At 45.5% G+C, this 14,376-nt stretch overlaps 1 protein-coding gene across 4 annotated transcripts in view; it reads right to left on the bottom strand.

Moving 5' to 3' along the window:
- The window catches only part of AMOTL2 (angiomotin like 2), a 370,109-nt gene that overhangs the window by 256,130 nt on the left and 99,603 nt on the right, over positions 1–14,376 (bottom strand). For all 4 annotated transcript variants that reach the window (XR_004540616.1, XM_033958123.1, XM_033958124.1 and 1 more), the window contains exon 4: positions 9,749–9,893. Coding sequence is in view for 3 of the 4 variants with exons in the window: in XM_033958123.1 (XP_033814014.1) it covers positions 9,749–9,893 (145 nt within the window). In the remaining variant the exon portion in view is untranslated. The remainder of the gene's footprint in view (positions 1–9,748; positions 9,894–14,376) is intronic.

The following is a 14,376-nucleotide window of genomic DNA, read 5'->3' as shown; positions in this document are numbered from 1 at the left end:
CTCCCTCTGAGATGGAGTGTGCTTTGGTGCTGCTGCTCGGTGCTGAGCAGCTTCCTGAATGGCTCCCATGAATTCTCACCCACCCACCCATCCATGTGTACCATCTCTTCCCACGCTTCTCGTCTCCACCCGCCATCCATGTGCACCATCTCTTCCCTACCCCTCCCATCTATGTACACCATCTCTTCCCTCCTCTTTCACCTCCCTCCATTGATGTGCACCATCTCCTTTCTCTCCCCTCATGCTTTCCCATCCATCCATGTGTCTTCCATTCCTCTCCTTTCTGCCCCTCCCATTCAGCATCTCTTCCTTCTTCCTCCCTCCTTCCCCCATTCCACCAAATAACCTTCCCACACAGTTCCAAAGCACCTCTCACCTCAAAAACTACAAGGAGACTGCCAGCATGGGAGTGATTTTCTGGTGCTGACCTCTGTTCCTTTCCCACGGTCCGCCCAACCAGAAACAGGAAGTTCCTTCATAGTGGGGGTGGACTGCAGCAGAACAGTGTAGAATAAGACCCCAGCAGTGCTGGAGAATTGGTGCCATGCCAGCACCCTCCTTGCAGTTTCTGAGGTGAGAGGGATTTTGAAACCCAGCAGGGAGCTGCGAGCTGCTCAAGAGGTCCTACTGCCAATTTTTAGAGAGGAGGCCATGGCCCTTGTGGCACCCTCCCCTTCCCCATTCCAATGCCTATTTTCAACAAAACATCCAAATCGCTATTTTCGAAACCCAAATTTAAGGTAGTTTTCTATGCAATTCAAATGCAGTAAATCTAAATCTCAAGGGAGCATGTTGGAGGTGTGTTTTGGACAGGACTAGAGCGGGCTTATGACTTAGACATTTTTCTGTGATAAAGGAACATTGTAAAAAACATCCAAGGCAAAAAATAAGATTTTTATACGCTGGACCTGTTCAATAACGATTAAGTGCCAAAAATTGCCCAAACTGACCAGATTACCACTGGAGGGACAAAGGTATGATCTCCCCCCCCCTGTTATCCCCAGTGGTCACTGATTCCCTCCCACCCCCCAAAGAGGGGAAGTGACAGTACATACTAAGCTCTATAACAGCTACAGATATATGAGCAATCTTCTTAAAGCAGCAAACAGGTCCCTGGAGTTGCCTAGTAGTTAGTGCAGCAGACTGTAGAGAAGGGGAGCCAGATTCATATCCCACTCTAACTAGAAAATGGTAAAACCAGAAGACATAATTTGAGGTTGAGGGGTGGTAGATTCAAAGGCAATGTTAGGAATTCTACTTTACAGAGAGGGTAGTGGATGCCTGGAATGCGCTCCCGAGAGAGGTGGTGGAGAGTAAAACTGTGACTGAGTTCAAAGAAGCGTGGAATGAACACAGAGGATTTAGAATCAGAAAATAATATTAAATATTGAACTAAGGCCAGTACTGGGCAGACTTGCACGGTCTGTGTCTGTATATGGCCGTTTGGTGGAGGATGGGCTGGGGAGGGTTTCAATGGCTGGGAGGGTGTAGATGGGCTGGAGTAAGTCTTAACAGAGATTTCGGCAGTTGGAACCCAAGCACAGTGCAGGGTAAAGCTTTGGATTCTTGCCCAGAAATAGCTAAGAAGAAAAAATTTAAAATTTAAATTGAATCAGGTTGGGCAGACTGGATGGACCATTTGGGTCTTTATCTGCCGTCATCTACTATGTTACTATGTGAAAGCTTGTGCCTTCCAAAAATCCACCAAAAACCTACTGTACCTACATTTAGGTGACACCTGCAGGCTTAAGGGCTATTGTAGTGGTGTACAGTTGGGTACAAAGCATTTCTTGCTATTCCTGGAGATTTCACATTCAATATAAGAGGATTATGGTGAGATGTGTACCTGAGATCTTGTATGCGAAATCCACTGTATTGCCCCCTAAGCTGCCCCACTGCTCTGCTGGGATGTCAGGTTCTGCACCCAGCCTCCTCCCTGCCAGGCACTGCACCCAGCCCCCTTCCCTCCCTCTAAGTAGGAGTGTGCTTTGGCGCTGCTGAATGGCTCCCACAAATTCTCACGAGGTACAATAGACAGGGCAGGGGTGTCAGGGTGCAGAGCCTGGCAGCCCGGTGAAGGCCTGCAATAAATTTGGGAGGGAGGTAGGTGGGCGCTGGCCCAAATATAAACCAGCCCCCCCCCAAATTCTGGTTTATATTCAAGTATATACGGTATGTGATTTGAACTAGGCACCTGACTTTCAATTAAACTCTAATTAAAGCCAATTATGAGGTGTTAAATGCCAATTAATGGTGGCAATTAAGCCTATTAATCAATTAAGTTAGGCGCCTACATCGGCTAGGTGCCCAGATGTAGGTGCCTAACTTTAGGAGCATTTTATAGAATTTGGGGATCAGCCTTTATCATTCTGTCTTTGTTCAATTGTTGTAACCTCCTATATATTGGTTGTACCGAGACAACACTTAATCGGCTTCAAATACTGCAGAATGCTATTATAAGAGTAACTTTTGGAATGCAATATTATGAAACTATTACCCCCTATTTGATAAGATTTTACTAGCATCCTATTCATGTGCATTGTCTGTCTAAACTTCTTACTACTTTTATTAGAATTGTTTGTGGTAATGATTCCAGTTATTTCCCAAATGCTTTTTGCTTTTACTCAAATGCTCATGAACTAGAAATAATCTCTTTGAGGTTCCCTTCTGTAAAACAGGTTCATTATAGATTATTTTTTATGTATATTTTCATTATCAAGCAGTTAAACACTAGTATTCTCTTCCTGTAGTGATTTTTTTTTTTTAAACATATGTTTATTAGCAGTGAAGCAGCACATACATTCAGGCGGCAACAATGCCATAATCTACAAGCAAATAACACAAGGGATACATAAACAGCTGGTAAATGCAAACCAAACCAGAGACATCAGGGATTCGAGAAGGATCCATGAACAAGAAATACAAGGAAAGTCCCCGCCACAAGGCAGTGCCAACTTCACCTATTTTTATTTACCCCCTCAAATAACCAAATAGACATTCCCCAAGCCCGACTCAAAACCCATGCACACCAAGCACACACATGACAACAACAGGCACACCCCCCCTTTCTCACTAATCCCCCCCCACACACAAACACAAGCAAACCTCCCCCCTCCCCCCCCAGTCCTAGATAGAGGAGCTGTCGATGAGTATAGAGAAAGAAATAGGCCTACAGATGGAAAATAGAAGGCGAAGTAGAGAGAAGGTCACCCAGGTAAGCAGAGTGCTCCCGAGAACCCCCAAAGGGGGTCTTCTCCTCTGGACCAGAAACTCACAATTAGCTGTCACCGGGTACTGGCTCTGGAGCAGAGATCGAGCGCAACAAGCCTTCCCACAAAGCCACATAATATCTTTTATCACAGTTGGAAGATCCCGCATACCACTGGCATTCAAAAGTGGCCATGTCCCGCAATTTGGCATGCCACAACGCAATAGGAGGAGGGGCCTCAGAAATCCAACTAGAAAGAATTACTTTCTTAAGCACTAAGAATACATTGTAAAGGAAGCGCCGCTGGGGGACAGACAAACCCTGTTCAATAAGTGGCTCCTGCAACCCTAGAAGTAAAACCCCATAGTCCTATTCCACCGACCGTTGAAGGAAAGCCTCCAACGTGGCCAGCACCCCCCTCCATAGGGTAAGTTTAGAGCATTCCAAAAATGAGTGGAGGTACGTACCTGGCTGGCATTTGCATTTAACACAAGAGGCATCATCCCAGAGTCCCAAGCTGGCTCCCCGCTGTCGGGTTAAGTAATATCGGTGCAGAATCTTAAATTGAGTGTCCTGATACTCAACAGATTTAGTGAATGCAAAAAGGGTGGCAAAACACTCCTGAAACTGATGCTCATCAATAGATACACCCAGATCGCCCTGCCAAACCTCTCTTACACTGGATATACCTACAGTGGGACTCGATAGCTTCAATAGTTTATACCAATGTGAAAGCTTATTCATAGAGGCAGGGGTGGAGAGAAATTGTGTGTCGAGCCCCCCAAGCGCCCACGCTCCTGGACATCGGTTACGTTCTGCCTCCCAGTAATGGCGGACCTGAAAGTAGGAAAACAAAAAGTGATTGGGGAGGCCCCACGTTCGCTGAACCTGGGAGAAAGAGGGAAAAGTCTGGGGATCCAACTCAAGCAGCTGCGCCATGACCGTGCAACACCGGGCCGCCCAACCCCAAAATGCTGAATAACCCCAGCCCGGTTGAAAGTTGGAATTTCCCAGGAAACGAAGAAAGGGAGACACCGCGGGACTAAGCCCCTGTCGGCGCCTCCACCATCGCCAAGCCTGCCTTAAAGGCCACATGAATTGCATCTGAACTCTGTACCGGTGAGAGGGATCGGATTGGGAGTGGAGCATATTCATGAACTGAAAAGGACGAGTCCAACCCTCCACCCATCCCGGTGGGGAATATCGTTCACATCCCGAGTACCCCTCATGTATCCAGCGCAGATGCGCAGCCACATTGTAGAGACGAATGTCAGGGACATTCAGCCCACCAGCAGACTTATCCAACATCAATTTCGCCATACTGATTCGCGGAGCCTTGGAGCGCCAGATAAACTTAGAGATAAGCGATTTGAACTTAAGTTCCTCCTTGTGGCGCAACCAGATCGGGATGGTCTGTAAAGGGTATAACATTTTCGGAAGCATAACCATTTTGACTAGTGCTATCCTGCCCAACGGCAAATCCTTCCAACGCTGACATAGCTTGTTAATCTCCTCCAGCGGCCGCAGAACATTTTCCGCATAGAGGACGGAAGGCTGTGTGCTTAAGAAGACGCCCAGATACCTCATAGGCGCCGTCGTGGGCGGAATAGCCAAGAGCGCGTGCCATGGCTCCGGCGGGCCCCCAGACAGCAGTAAAAGTTCCGACTTAGAGCAGTTCACCTGAAGGCCAGAAAGCAACCCAAAGGCTCTCACCACCGCGAGAGCTGGATCCAGATGAATGGAAGCCTGATCTAAATACAAAAGGATATCATCCGCAAACAAGCTGATTTTACATTCGTGGTCCCGACTCTCACCCCCCGGAAATGATTACATCCTCTAATTTTGATGGCTAATGGCTCCATGGCCAGCAAGAATAGTAAAGGGGACAGGGGGCAGCCCTGTCGAGTGCCTCGTTGAAGGCCAAAACAGGCCGTCAAACTGCCATTGATTAATAAGCGGGCCTGCGGGTCCACATACAACGCCTTCACCCAAGCCAGAAAGGAGCCTTGAAATCCGTACTGCTCCAAAGTCCAGAAAAGATATTCCCAGGAGATGCTGTCAAATGCCTTTTCCATGTCTAATCCCGCGATAGCTGAATGGCCCCCGCGTCCCGCATGGATCCGAATGGCTCCCAGCACTTTCATCAAATTCATGGAAGCATATCGACCAGGAACAAAACCCACCTGGTCATGGTGAATAAGATCTGGTAAAACGGAATTCAGCCTACGCGCTAGGGTAGCCGCCAACAGCTTTATATCCTGGTCTAAGAGAGAGATGGGCCGATACGAACTCACCAACGCATGGTCCTTGCCCGGTTTCGGCAGTAAAACCACATGGGCAAGGTTATCGGGTAACTCGGCCTCGCCCGCTGACACTCCGTTATACAGGGCGCACAAGGGTGCTGCCACCAAATCCTGAAGAATCCTATAGTATTCCGGGCCTAAACCATCAGGGCCCGGCGCCTTTGCCAAGGTAAGGGAGCGGATACCCCACAAAATCTCCTCCTTCGTAAGCGGAGCGTTCAAGGCCTGGAGCTGCGCGTCCTCAAGCCCCGGAATCTGGATATCAGAGAAAAAGGACAGCAAAGCCTCTCGGTCCAATGGACGAGCTTTGTACAGCGTCGAGTAGAAAGAGACAAATTGTTCCTCTATTTGCTGAGCTGTAGTGCATTCGATACCCCGGGCATCCTTAATGGATGTAATAACTTGCCTTTTTTTTGGTGGTCGCACCAAATTAGCTAAAAGTTTTCCCGCTTTGCTCCCCCAGCGATACAGTCGATATCTGTGATAGTACAAAGAAGTCCGCATACGATCATTAAGCAGCCCCTCTATCTGCTCCTTCAGAGACTGAAGTTCTCGTTTGTCAGAGTCAGACATCGACTGACTATGGCGCTGCCTGAGAATACGCATATCACTCGTAAGTTGCAATATCTTCCCATCCCGCTCTTTCCTCTTATGAGCCGTGTACACTATAATATGCCCTCTCATCACCGCTTTAGAGGCATACCAGTACATACTGGGGCTCACATCATCAGTCTGATTAGTCAATTGATAATCCACCCACCGCGCTCTAAGATATTCCCGGAATGCCTTGTCCATATACAATTGAGGAGACAGCTTCCAGGACTTACCCCTAACCCCAGAGGAAAAAGAGAGGGTCACCACCACTGGAGCGTGATCAGAAACGGTGCTCTCCAAGATATCAGCTCGAATTGCCGCTGTAAACAACCGGCGATCTAGAAGAAGGTAATCAAGGCGAGCATACGCGGTATGAGCATGCGAGAAGAAAGTGAAGTCCCTATCAGAAGGATGTAAAGTGCGCCAAATATCCACGATGTCTAAGTGGCTAAGTAGGAAGTTAACCCCTCTTGCGGCATGATCTCGAGGTGGCACTCGGGGTGGCTTACAGTCAAAGCTCGGATCAGCAGTGATATTAAAGTCCCCGCCCAAGAGAAGATGATACTCGGTGTACTCTGACAGTTTAGAGAGGAGATTAGAGAAAAAGCTGTGAGTGTATACATTCGGGGCATAGATATTGCAGAGCATCAGCTTCGTACCCCAAAGCTCCCCCAATACCATAACAAATCTCCCCTCGCGGTCTTGAACCAGCTTGTGAAACTGAAAAGGTAACTGTTTGCTAAGAAGGATCGCGACCCCTCGCCGCCTACCCCCAAAGGAGGAGGAGTATACCTCGCCCACCCAGCTTCTATGTAATTTAGAATGTTCCAATTGTGACATGTGAGTCTCCTGGAGATAGGCTACATCGGCACTCAATTTGCGTAAGGAGGCCAGTACTCTCGATCTCTTTATAGGTGACCGAAGGCCAGCAACGTTAAGAGTAACCACCTTTAAATCAGCCATTGTCAAAAGGCCAACACTCAGATAATTGACCATTATAGAATTGCAACCACCCCAGCGGGACCTCCCAGCTAAGTCCCTGGGTAGAGAAAAGATAGGTGCCACTCCCCCATCCAGAACCAATCATACCATACATCCACATCCACACAAACAGCCACCCGACCCATGCATACCCAAACATACAACCCCAAAAAACCCCCACACACTCCCCCCCCTTAACCCAAGACCTTCCTCAGCGGTAGCTCCCTTCCCCAGCCCCGCACCACCCAAAGACACACCTCCCACCCCGCTCGCCAGGGAGCCCCCCCACCTCCCCTCCACATCCAAAAAGAAAGAAAAAGAACTCAGCTACAAGATCCCTGTGCCCCACCAAACGGGTGTACATAGAAAGGCAAAACAAAGTCCTGCAGAATCAGAACGATCCATACTGGGCCCTAGGAGAAAGCACAAAGAAAGAATATAGAAATATAGAAAAACAGTCCAAACGGGCCCCAACAAGGTAAACCAGAGTCTAGAACTGGCTAGGCCCCTCGCCCACCCCCGTCAGAGAGGCGATGGCAGCGGGGCATAGCATAGCAGGGAGATACTCGCTGTCCGGGAATCCCAGTGTTCTGTCAAGGGTACACTCTGAAGTCCTCCCTGCGCAAGATTAGTTAGTAGGGAATGCCATAGGTCCTACAGGAATCAGCCTGGACCACGTGCCATTCATGCCTGGAAAGAGCCAGCAGCCTCAAAGTTTGTCCATAAAGCGGCGGGCCTCATCCGCGTCCTGCAAGGTGAATGATTTGCCGTCCCTCCAAACTCGCAACTTAGCAGGAAAAGCGAGGGCGAACTGTATACCTTTGGAATGCAGCACCGAGCAGAAAGGTGACATCAACTTGCGCTGCGCCGCCACTCTGACGGAGTAATCATTGAAGAGAAGAATCTTCACTCCCTTGTATTCCAGAGGCCCTGCCCTGCGATACGCCCGTAGGATGGACTCCTTCTCACGCCAGTTGACATAGCGGGCAATGGCGGTGCGTGGTCTCCTGTTCTCCGCTTGCTGCATGGACCCGATCCGATGGGCACACTCACAAGCGAAGGCCATACCTGACTCTTGCAGCTGCAGCTGTTCTGGCAGCCAGGAGGAGAAGATGTGATACAGCTCTGCGTCCGCGACCGCCTCTGGAAGCCCCACCAGCCTAAGATTGTTCCGACGGCTCCTATTCTCTTGCTCGTCCAGCTGTGCTTTCAGGGCCTCTGTCTCCTTTTGCAGCGTGATCACTCGGGCGTCCAGGCCGCTACAGACGTCTTCCTGCCCTGAAATCCGCTGTTCCATGTCGGCAATCCGACGTGCATGAGAATCAAATTTCTCATGCATCTCCTCCATGCCCGACTGAAGCTTGTTAAGACGGTCCGCCAGCGCTGCTGTCACCGACCGCGTGATCTCCTGCACCCAGTCCCCTGCGGGGACCGTGAAAGTGGCGGTCTCCGTCGCCATCTTGGTCAGGGTCAGAGCCAGCCTTTCTTTAAGTGCCCGAGCCTGTTTCACAGGCATTCCCAGCTGTAGGACCCGAGTAAGACGCCGCAGCCGCAGCGGAACGCAAGGCTCACTCTAATTCGGCGGGTCAGCCGCTCGGCAGGGGAGGAAATCAGAATAAATTCGCCGATTTAGCAGGGGATCTGAGGGAGCTCCACCAGCGCGCGCCCTATCAGGTAGGCTGCATCACGTGACACCCCCCACCCCCCCCCGTAGTGATTAGATGTGAACCGTCTAACTTAAAATTCTATAAATTGCTAAAAACATTATCTTTTAAAGACATTTTTGAAGATTTGATTTGTGCATATTTATGCAATTGTTTTTTTTATTATGTACTCTTCAGAATAAGTTGCACTAAGCCCTTGAGCAAGTTGTATAGTAGAAGGTCCTTGTATTTGTATATCTTTATGTAAATTTATGTGCGTAAATTTACCCAAACTGATTGACAGCATTCCTGGGGATAGGTTCTTATATATATATACTTTTAAAATGGCAAATTAATTCTGTGTGCCAAAGTCCAACAGCCTCTTTTACAAAGCCGCGCTAACGGCTGCGCTGTGCTAATGGCCCCAAAGCCCATAGAGATTTAAAGAGCTTCGGCGCTGTTGCCGCGCGGCTTTGTAAAAGAAGCCGCAAGTGTAAATCTAAGGGCCTCTTCTACTAAACCACACTAGCGGTTTTAGTGTGGGGAGCTACGCTGAATGACCCGCGCTGTTCCCGACGCTCATAAGAACTCTATGAGTATCGGGAGCAGCACGGGCCATTCAGCACAGCTCCCCACGCTTAAACCGCTAGCACAGTTTAGTAGAAGAGGGTGTAAGTGCATAGTTTCCTTGGAGTGATATTCAAAGCAGAAGTATGTCCATCAGTTTGTTTTGAAAATCTGAGCAAGTGTGTACATGCAATTATAAAATTACCACCTAAAGGTGGTATGGATTATGAGACATTTCTTCTTAGAAATGCTTCTGCAACTGAATAGTCAGACTAAAAATTCTGTAGCTCATAAAATCTCATAGCTACTGCCAGTAAAGATCTAACTTTTTTTTTATCTGCATTGCCTCTAGAGATCAGCCCACCTTCTATATTTACTTCAAAAGACCTGCAACCCCTTCTTTTCAGCATTACTTTTTCTAAGATCCCATCTTCCCTCTGCTATAAGCCAACCTCTTAGATCACGGTCGAAATCTTGTAGCCGGCGCATCTCAACCTCCATCTTGTTTCTCATGGTTTTCTCCAATGCTTCCCGTTTTCCTGATGCTTTTATCAAATTCTCATATTCCTCAGAAATTCGCTGGATTTCCTTCTCTACCTAAGAATGATGGAGAGAGCAAGAGAAAGAAAAAAAGGCAGAAACCACAACTGTGTTATATACCCTGTACATACAGAGGTGTTTACATTTTTTTAACAAAACTCCTATATCAATGTGGGCATGTATTCTGTATATTTATGTTAAAGTTCTATTTTAATCCCTTCCTCCTGCAATCTTTCTCCCTCCCATATTCTCCTCTAATCTCCAAGCAGGGCCAGCCAGGGATAGGGTTCTTTGTATATATAGCTGTGACTGATCCCAGAGACACCATACAAAGTGATTCATTCTAAACCATCCAACAACTGTCAGAGCTCAGGGGCTTCTGCTCAATATGCCTCAGCTTCACAGCTGCTTTGGAAGAACTAGGGAGAGAATGCAAAACAGGCAGTGTGGGGGAACAGCCTAGGACTTCCACCACTTCTCAAGGCTTCATTGTTTTTTGTTATCTGGATACAAATTATATCACAAGGATATAATTTAGTACAAATTATATCGCAAGGATATAATTTAGTGCAAAAAAGGATTCTTAGCTGTACACCCGGGATCCAGTATTGTAATTTTCCTGCTACTACTTTCCTCCGGTTCAGTGCAGTAAGTTCCCCTTCAAAAGAATCCAACAGGGAGTCCCCGTTTCGCTAGTTAAAGCTGCGTCAGGGGTTGAAGAAAACTTATAACTAGCGCTCCTGCGAGTACACATTCCCGCATAAACTATCTGTTTCAAACATGGTGCCTGGTTTCCGGACACCAAGACAAGTATTTCATCAATGATAGGTTAGAATTCCTCCTTCTTCCTTACGTCATTCTGCCAGGATACAATTCGAGTGGTTGTTCACAAACTCCTCCTACTTTCCTGATATCATACCATCAGAGGGCAATTGGTTGAGAAAGACTTGTCTGGAAGCATTGGATGATAGCAGGAATACGTATATTAGAGGATGTTATTTCTAATGGTAAAATGCTTGAATTTTCACAGTTGCAGCACAAATATGGCCTTACTAAATCAGAAAGTTTTTGATGGTTGCAACTGAAGCATGCCATTCAGGCGGGGTTCCCTGACTGGAAAAACCTTAAATAATCAATATAGTCTAGAGTTCCTATGTTTTCAGACAGACTTCTTGGGTCACCAGGCCGCTCAGTGGTATAAATTATTAACTGGACTTATTAAGAAAAAACCAAATACAGGTCTGAGAGACATTTGGAGCATTGAGATTAAGCATCAAATTAATGCATCTCAATGGCCACGAATTTGGTCTTGGAGGATGAGATGTACAGTGTCGGCATCCATGAGACAAACTTGTTTTTTTCTGTTACATAGAGCTTTATGTAACCCTGTTCGTTTACAAAAATTGGATAGCTCTAAGTCTAATGAATGTTGGCACTGTCATCTCGAAGCAGGGACTTTAGATCATTTATTATTCTATTGTCCATTCATTATGAATTTTTGGAAATCAATTTGGGACCAAATTAACTGTTTATTAGATAACCCAGTGGCATTATCATATGATACTGTGCTGTTTGGTATGGCAATGAGAGCAAAAAGTCAGATATCTACAAATAATAACAAATTATTACTTATAATGACTGGGGTTACCATTCAACAAATTACATATAATTATAATTTTTGGTGGAACTCCTTATGTCATATTTATAAAATGGAGAGACTTATTGCAATACAACAGGGTTGTTTCAGGAAGTTTCAAGATATTTGGGAGCCATTAACAAAGTATTGTAATGATTAGAAAAATCTTGTTTCCCTTAAATTTACAAGTTCAATTATGGGGTGGTAGGGAGGGATTTTTATTGTTACATGTTGTATAAGTATTGGTTATATGATAGATAAGGGTGGGGAGGGGGGAGATAAGAGAATATTATATGTATCATTGTTGATTATTAAGTGATATATTTATGGTTATTTGTATGGATATGTTATCACACTTATTATAAAAGTTTAAAAATGAATAAAGATTTATAAAAAAAAAAAAAAAAGGAATCTCTCCAATTGATCAGGTTCAAGAAAAGAATATGAAATATTTAAATAACGTAATCATACATTTGGCAGTAAATTTTAGGAAAAAGTTGCTCCCAAGGATAATACTCGAGATTTATATTGAAGAAATTGTTTCCGCCTATATTGAGTAGCCCTACAAACATCCGGAAACATTTGTAGTTTCTCCCCACAGAACAGGAAATCTTTTTTTAAGAAATAATTTTTCAAAACAACGCTTTTACAATTTTCTGAGGCAAAAGTTACCAAGAGGGTGGCACGTTCAGAAATTTCATCCTGAGTTGTTTCAAGAAATAATGTTAAGTTTTCCAGTGGATCTTTCTTCTGATCAGATCCACCAGTAGCTCCTCCCTCTTGGTTAACTGACCCTCTAGTTGGAATATAGAAACATCTATTCAAAACTATAGTTTCAGCATTGCTCAGTTCTAGAACCTCTTTAAAATATTTTTGAAGTAGGATCTCTGCTGAGAGCAGTGAACATTTGGGGAAATTCAGTATTCTCAGCTTTGAAGCTTTCATATGATTTTCAATAGTTACACATTGCCTATGCAACCAAGACTATCCTTAATTGCAGAAGTACTAGTCTGCTGTAGCAATACTATCTGAGAGTCTAATTTTTTAACTGCTCCTTCTAATTGATTAATTTTCCATTTTAGACACTACTTGATCTGAAAAAGCACTGGACCCTGTAGTAAAGCCTGAGACCTCTTAACCCCCATCCATACATCCTTTAAAATTAATATTTTGGGGAATTTCCTCATTAGTCAAATTTCCACTAGGAAACTCGACTGGTTGGATCAACTGTGGTTATTGTATCACTCGGTCTGAGGCTACATTCTCTCCAACGGGAGGACTACCGTTTGGACAAGTCTCCCCTGAAGAGAAACATGAGATGGGTGGACCCAGGGAAATTCTTTCCCCAGAACTTAATGAAGCCCCTGATATATTGCCTGCAATAGGAGAGGGAAAGATAGGCTTAGGAGCTAATACTAAGTGTCTTTCAATAGGGCCTGGGCGAGTTGGAGTACTGGATGGTAACAATTTAGGCTTTCGCTTTCCCAAATTCACAACAAAACCACATAATATAAAAGAAAATCTCAAACCGTGTTCCCTACTCCACTAGGGCTCTACCGGGACACCAAAGGAGGTCCCTGTGGCCCATGCCACAAACAGCGGCCAGTTCTTGTCTCCGGTTAGCCCCTCCCACTGAGGTAAGCGCGGGGCTCGAGAACAGCTGACAAAGCTGCCGGGTAACTCCTTTCACCAAGCAAAAGTGCCTCCTCTCTCCAACGCCACAGGCAGCGGCAAGTTCTTATCTCTGGTTAGCCCCTCCCACTGAGATCAGTGCGGGGCTCGGAACAGCTGAGAAAGCTGCCGGGTAACTCCTTTCACCAAGCAAAAGTGCCTCCTCTCTCTCCCCTCCAATAATTTTTATTGGTGCTCCTCATTGCTTTAGTAAAGGTTCTTTGGACTGGTGTTTGTTCTGTTCAAGAGTGCCCGAACAAAGTGTCTAGCATATATTTCTTCCTTTTTGGTATTTATGATTTATAGTATATGCTTCTCATATTTGATACAGTATGATTTCAATTACCCCCAACTGGTTAAATGCTACATCGGGGTGTGCTAGAGAGGCAAAATTACTAGATGTCATAAATGACTGCTTCTTGGAGCAACTGGTCCAGAAACCGACAAGAGAGGGAGCTATTTTAGATTTGGTCCTTAGTGGAATGCAAGACATAGTTGCTCCTTTTACAAAGCCATGTTAGCAGTTTAACATGCGTAATAGCACGTGCTAAACTGCCGGCTGCGCTAGATGCTAACACCAGCATTGAGCTGGCGTTAGTTCTAACTGCGTAACGTGGGTTTAACGCGCGCTAAAAAGCTGTGTGCGGTAAAACCGCTAACGCGGCTTTGTAAAGGAGCCCATAGTATAGAAGTTAACTGTGTTTAGTCCAATGGGAAACAATGATCAAATCTGAGCTCATACCAGGAGAGACGTTGCAAAAGAAATTATTGTAGAGACGTTTAATTTTCAAAAGGGTGACTATGTTAAAATGAGGAAAACGGTTAAAAAGAAGTTAAAAGGATCAATTGTAAAGGTTAGGACTGTAAACCAGGCATTGATGTTATTAAGATACCATTGTGGAAGCCCAGACCAGATGTATTCCACATATCAGCAAAGGTGGAAAGAAAAGGAAACGAGGTGAAGTGAAAGAGGCTATCAGAGCCAAAAAAACAAACTTTAAAGAATAGAAAAAGATCCAAATGAAGAAAATAAGAGACACAGGCACTGGTAAGTTAGATGCAAAGCATTGATAAAGACAGCTAAGAAAGAATATGAAGAGAAACTTGCAAAAACTCAAAAACAATTTTTTTAAGTATATCAGAAGCAGAAAACCTGTGAGGGAATCTGTGGGACTGTTGGATGAACAAGGAGCAAAAGGGGCACTCAGAGAGGATAAGGCCATAGCGGAGAGA

Source organism: Geotrypetes seraphini, chromosome 9 (assembly GCF_902459505.1).
Source record: "Geotrypetes seraphini chromosome 9, aGeoSer1.1, whole genome shotgun sequence".
Taxonomy (NCBI): domain Eukaryota; kingdom Metazoa; phylum Chordata; class Amphibia; order Gymnophiona; family Dermophiidae; genus Geotrypetes; species Geotrypetes seraphini.
The sequence above is the reverse complement of the archived record's forward strand: the minus strand, read 5'-3'. Positions and strand labels throughout refer to the sequence as shown.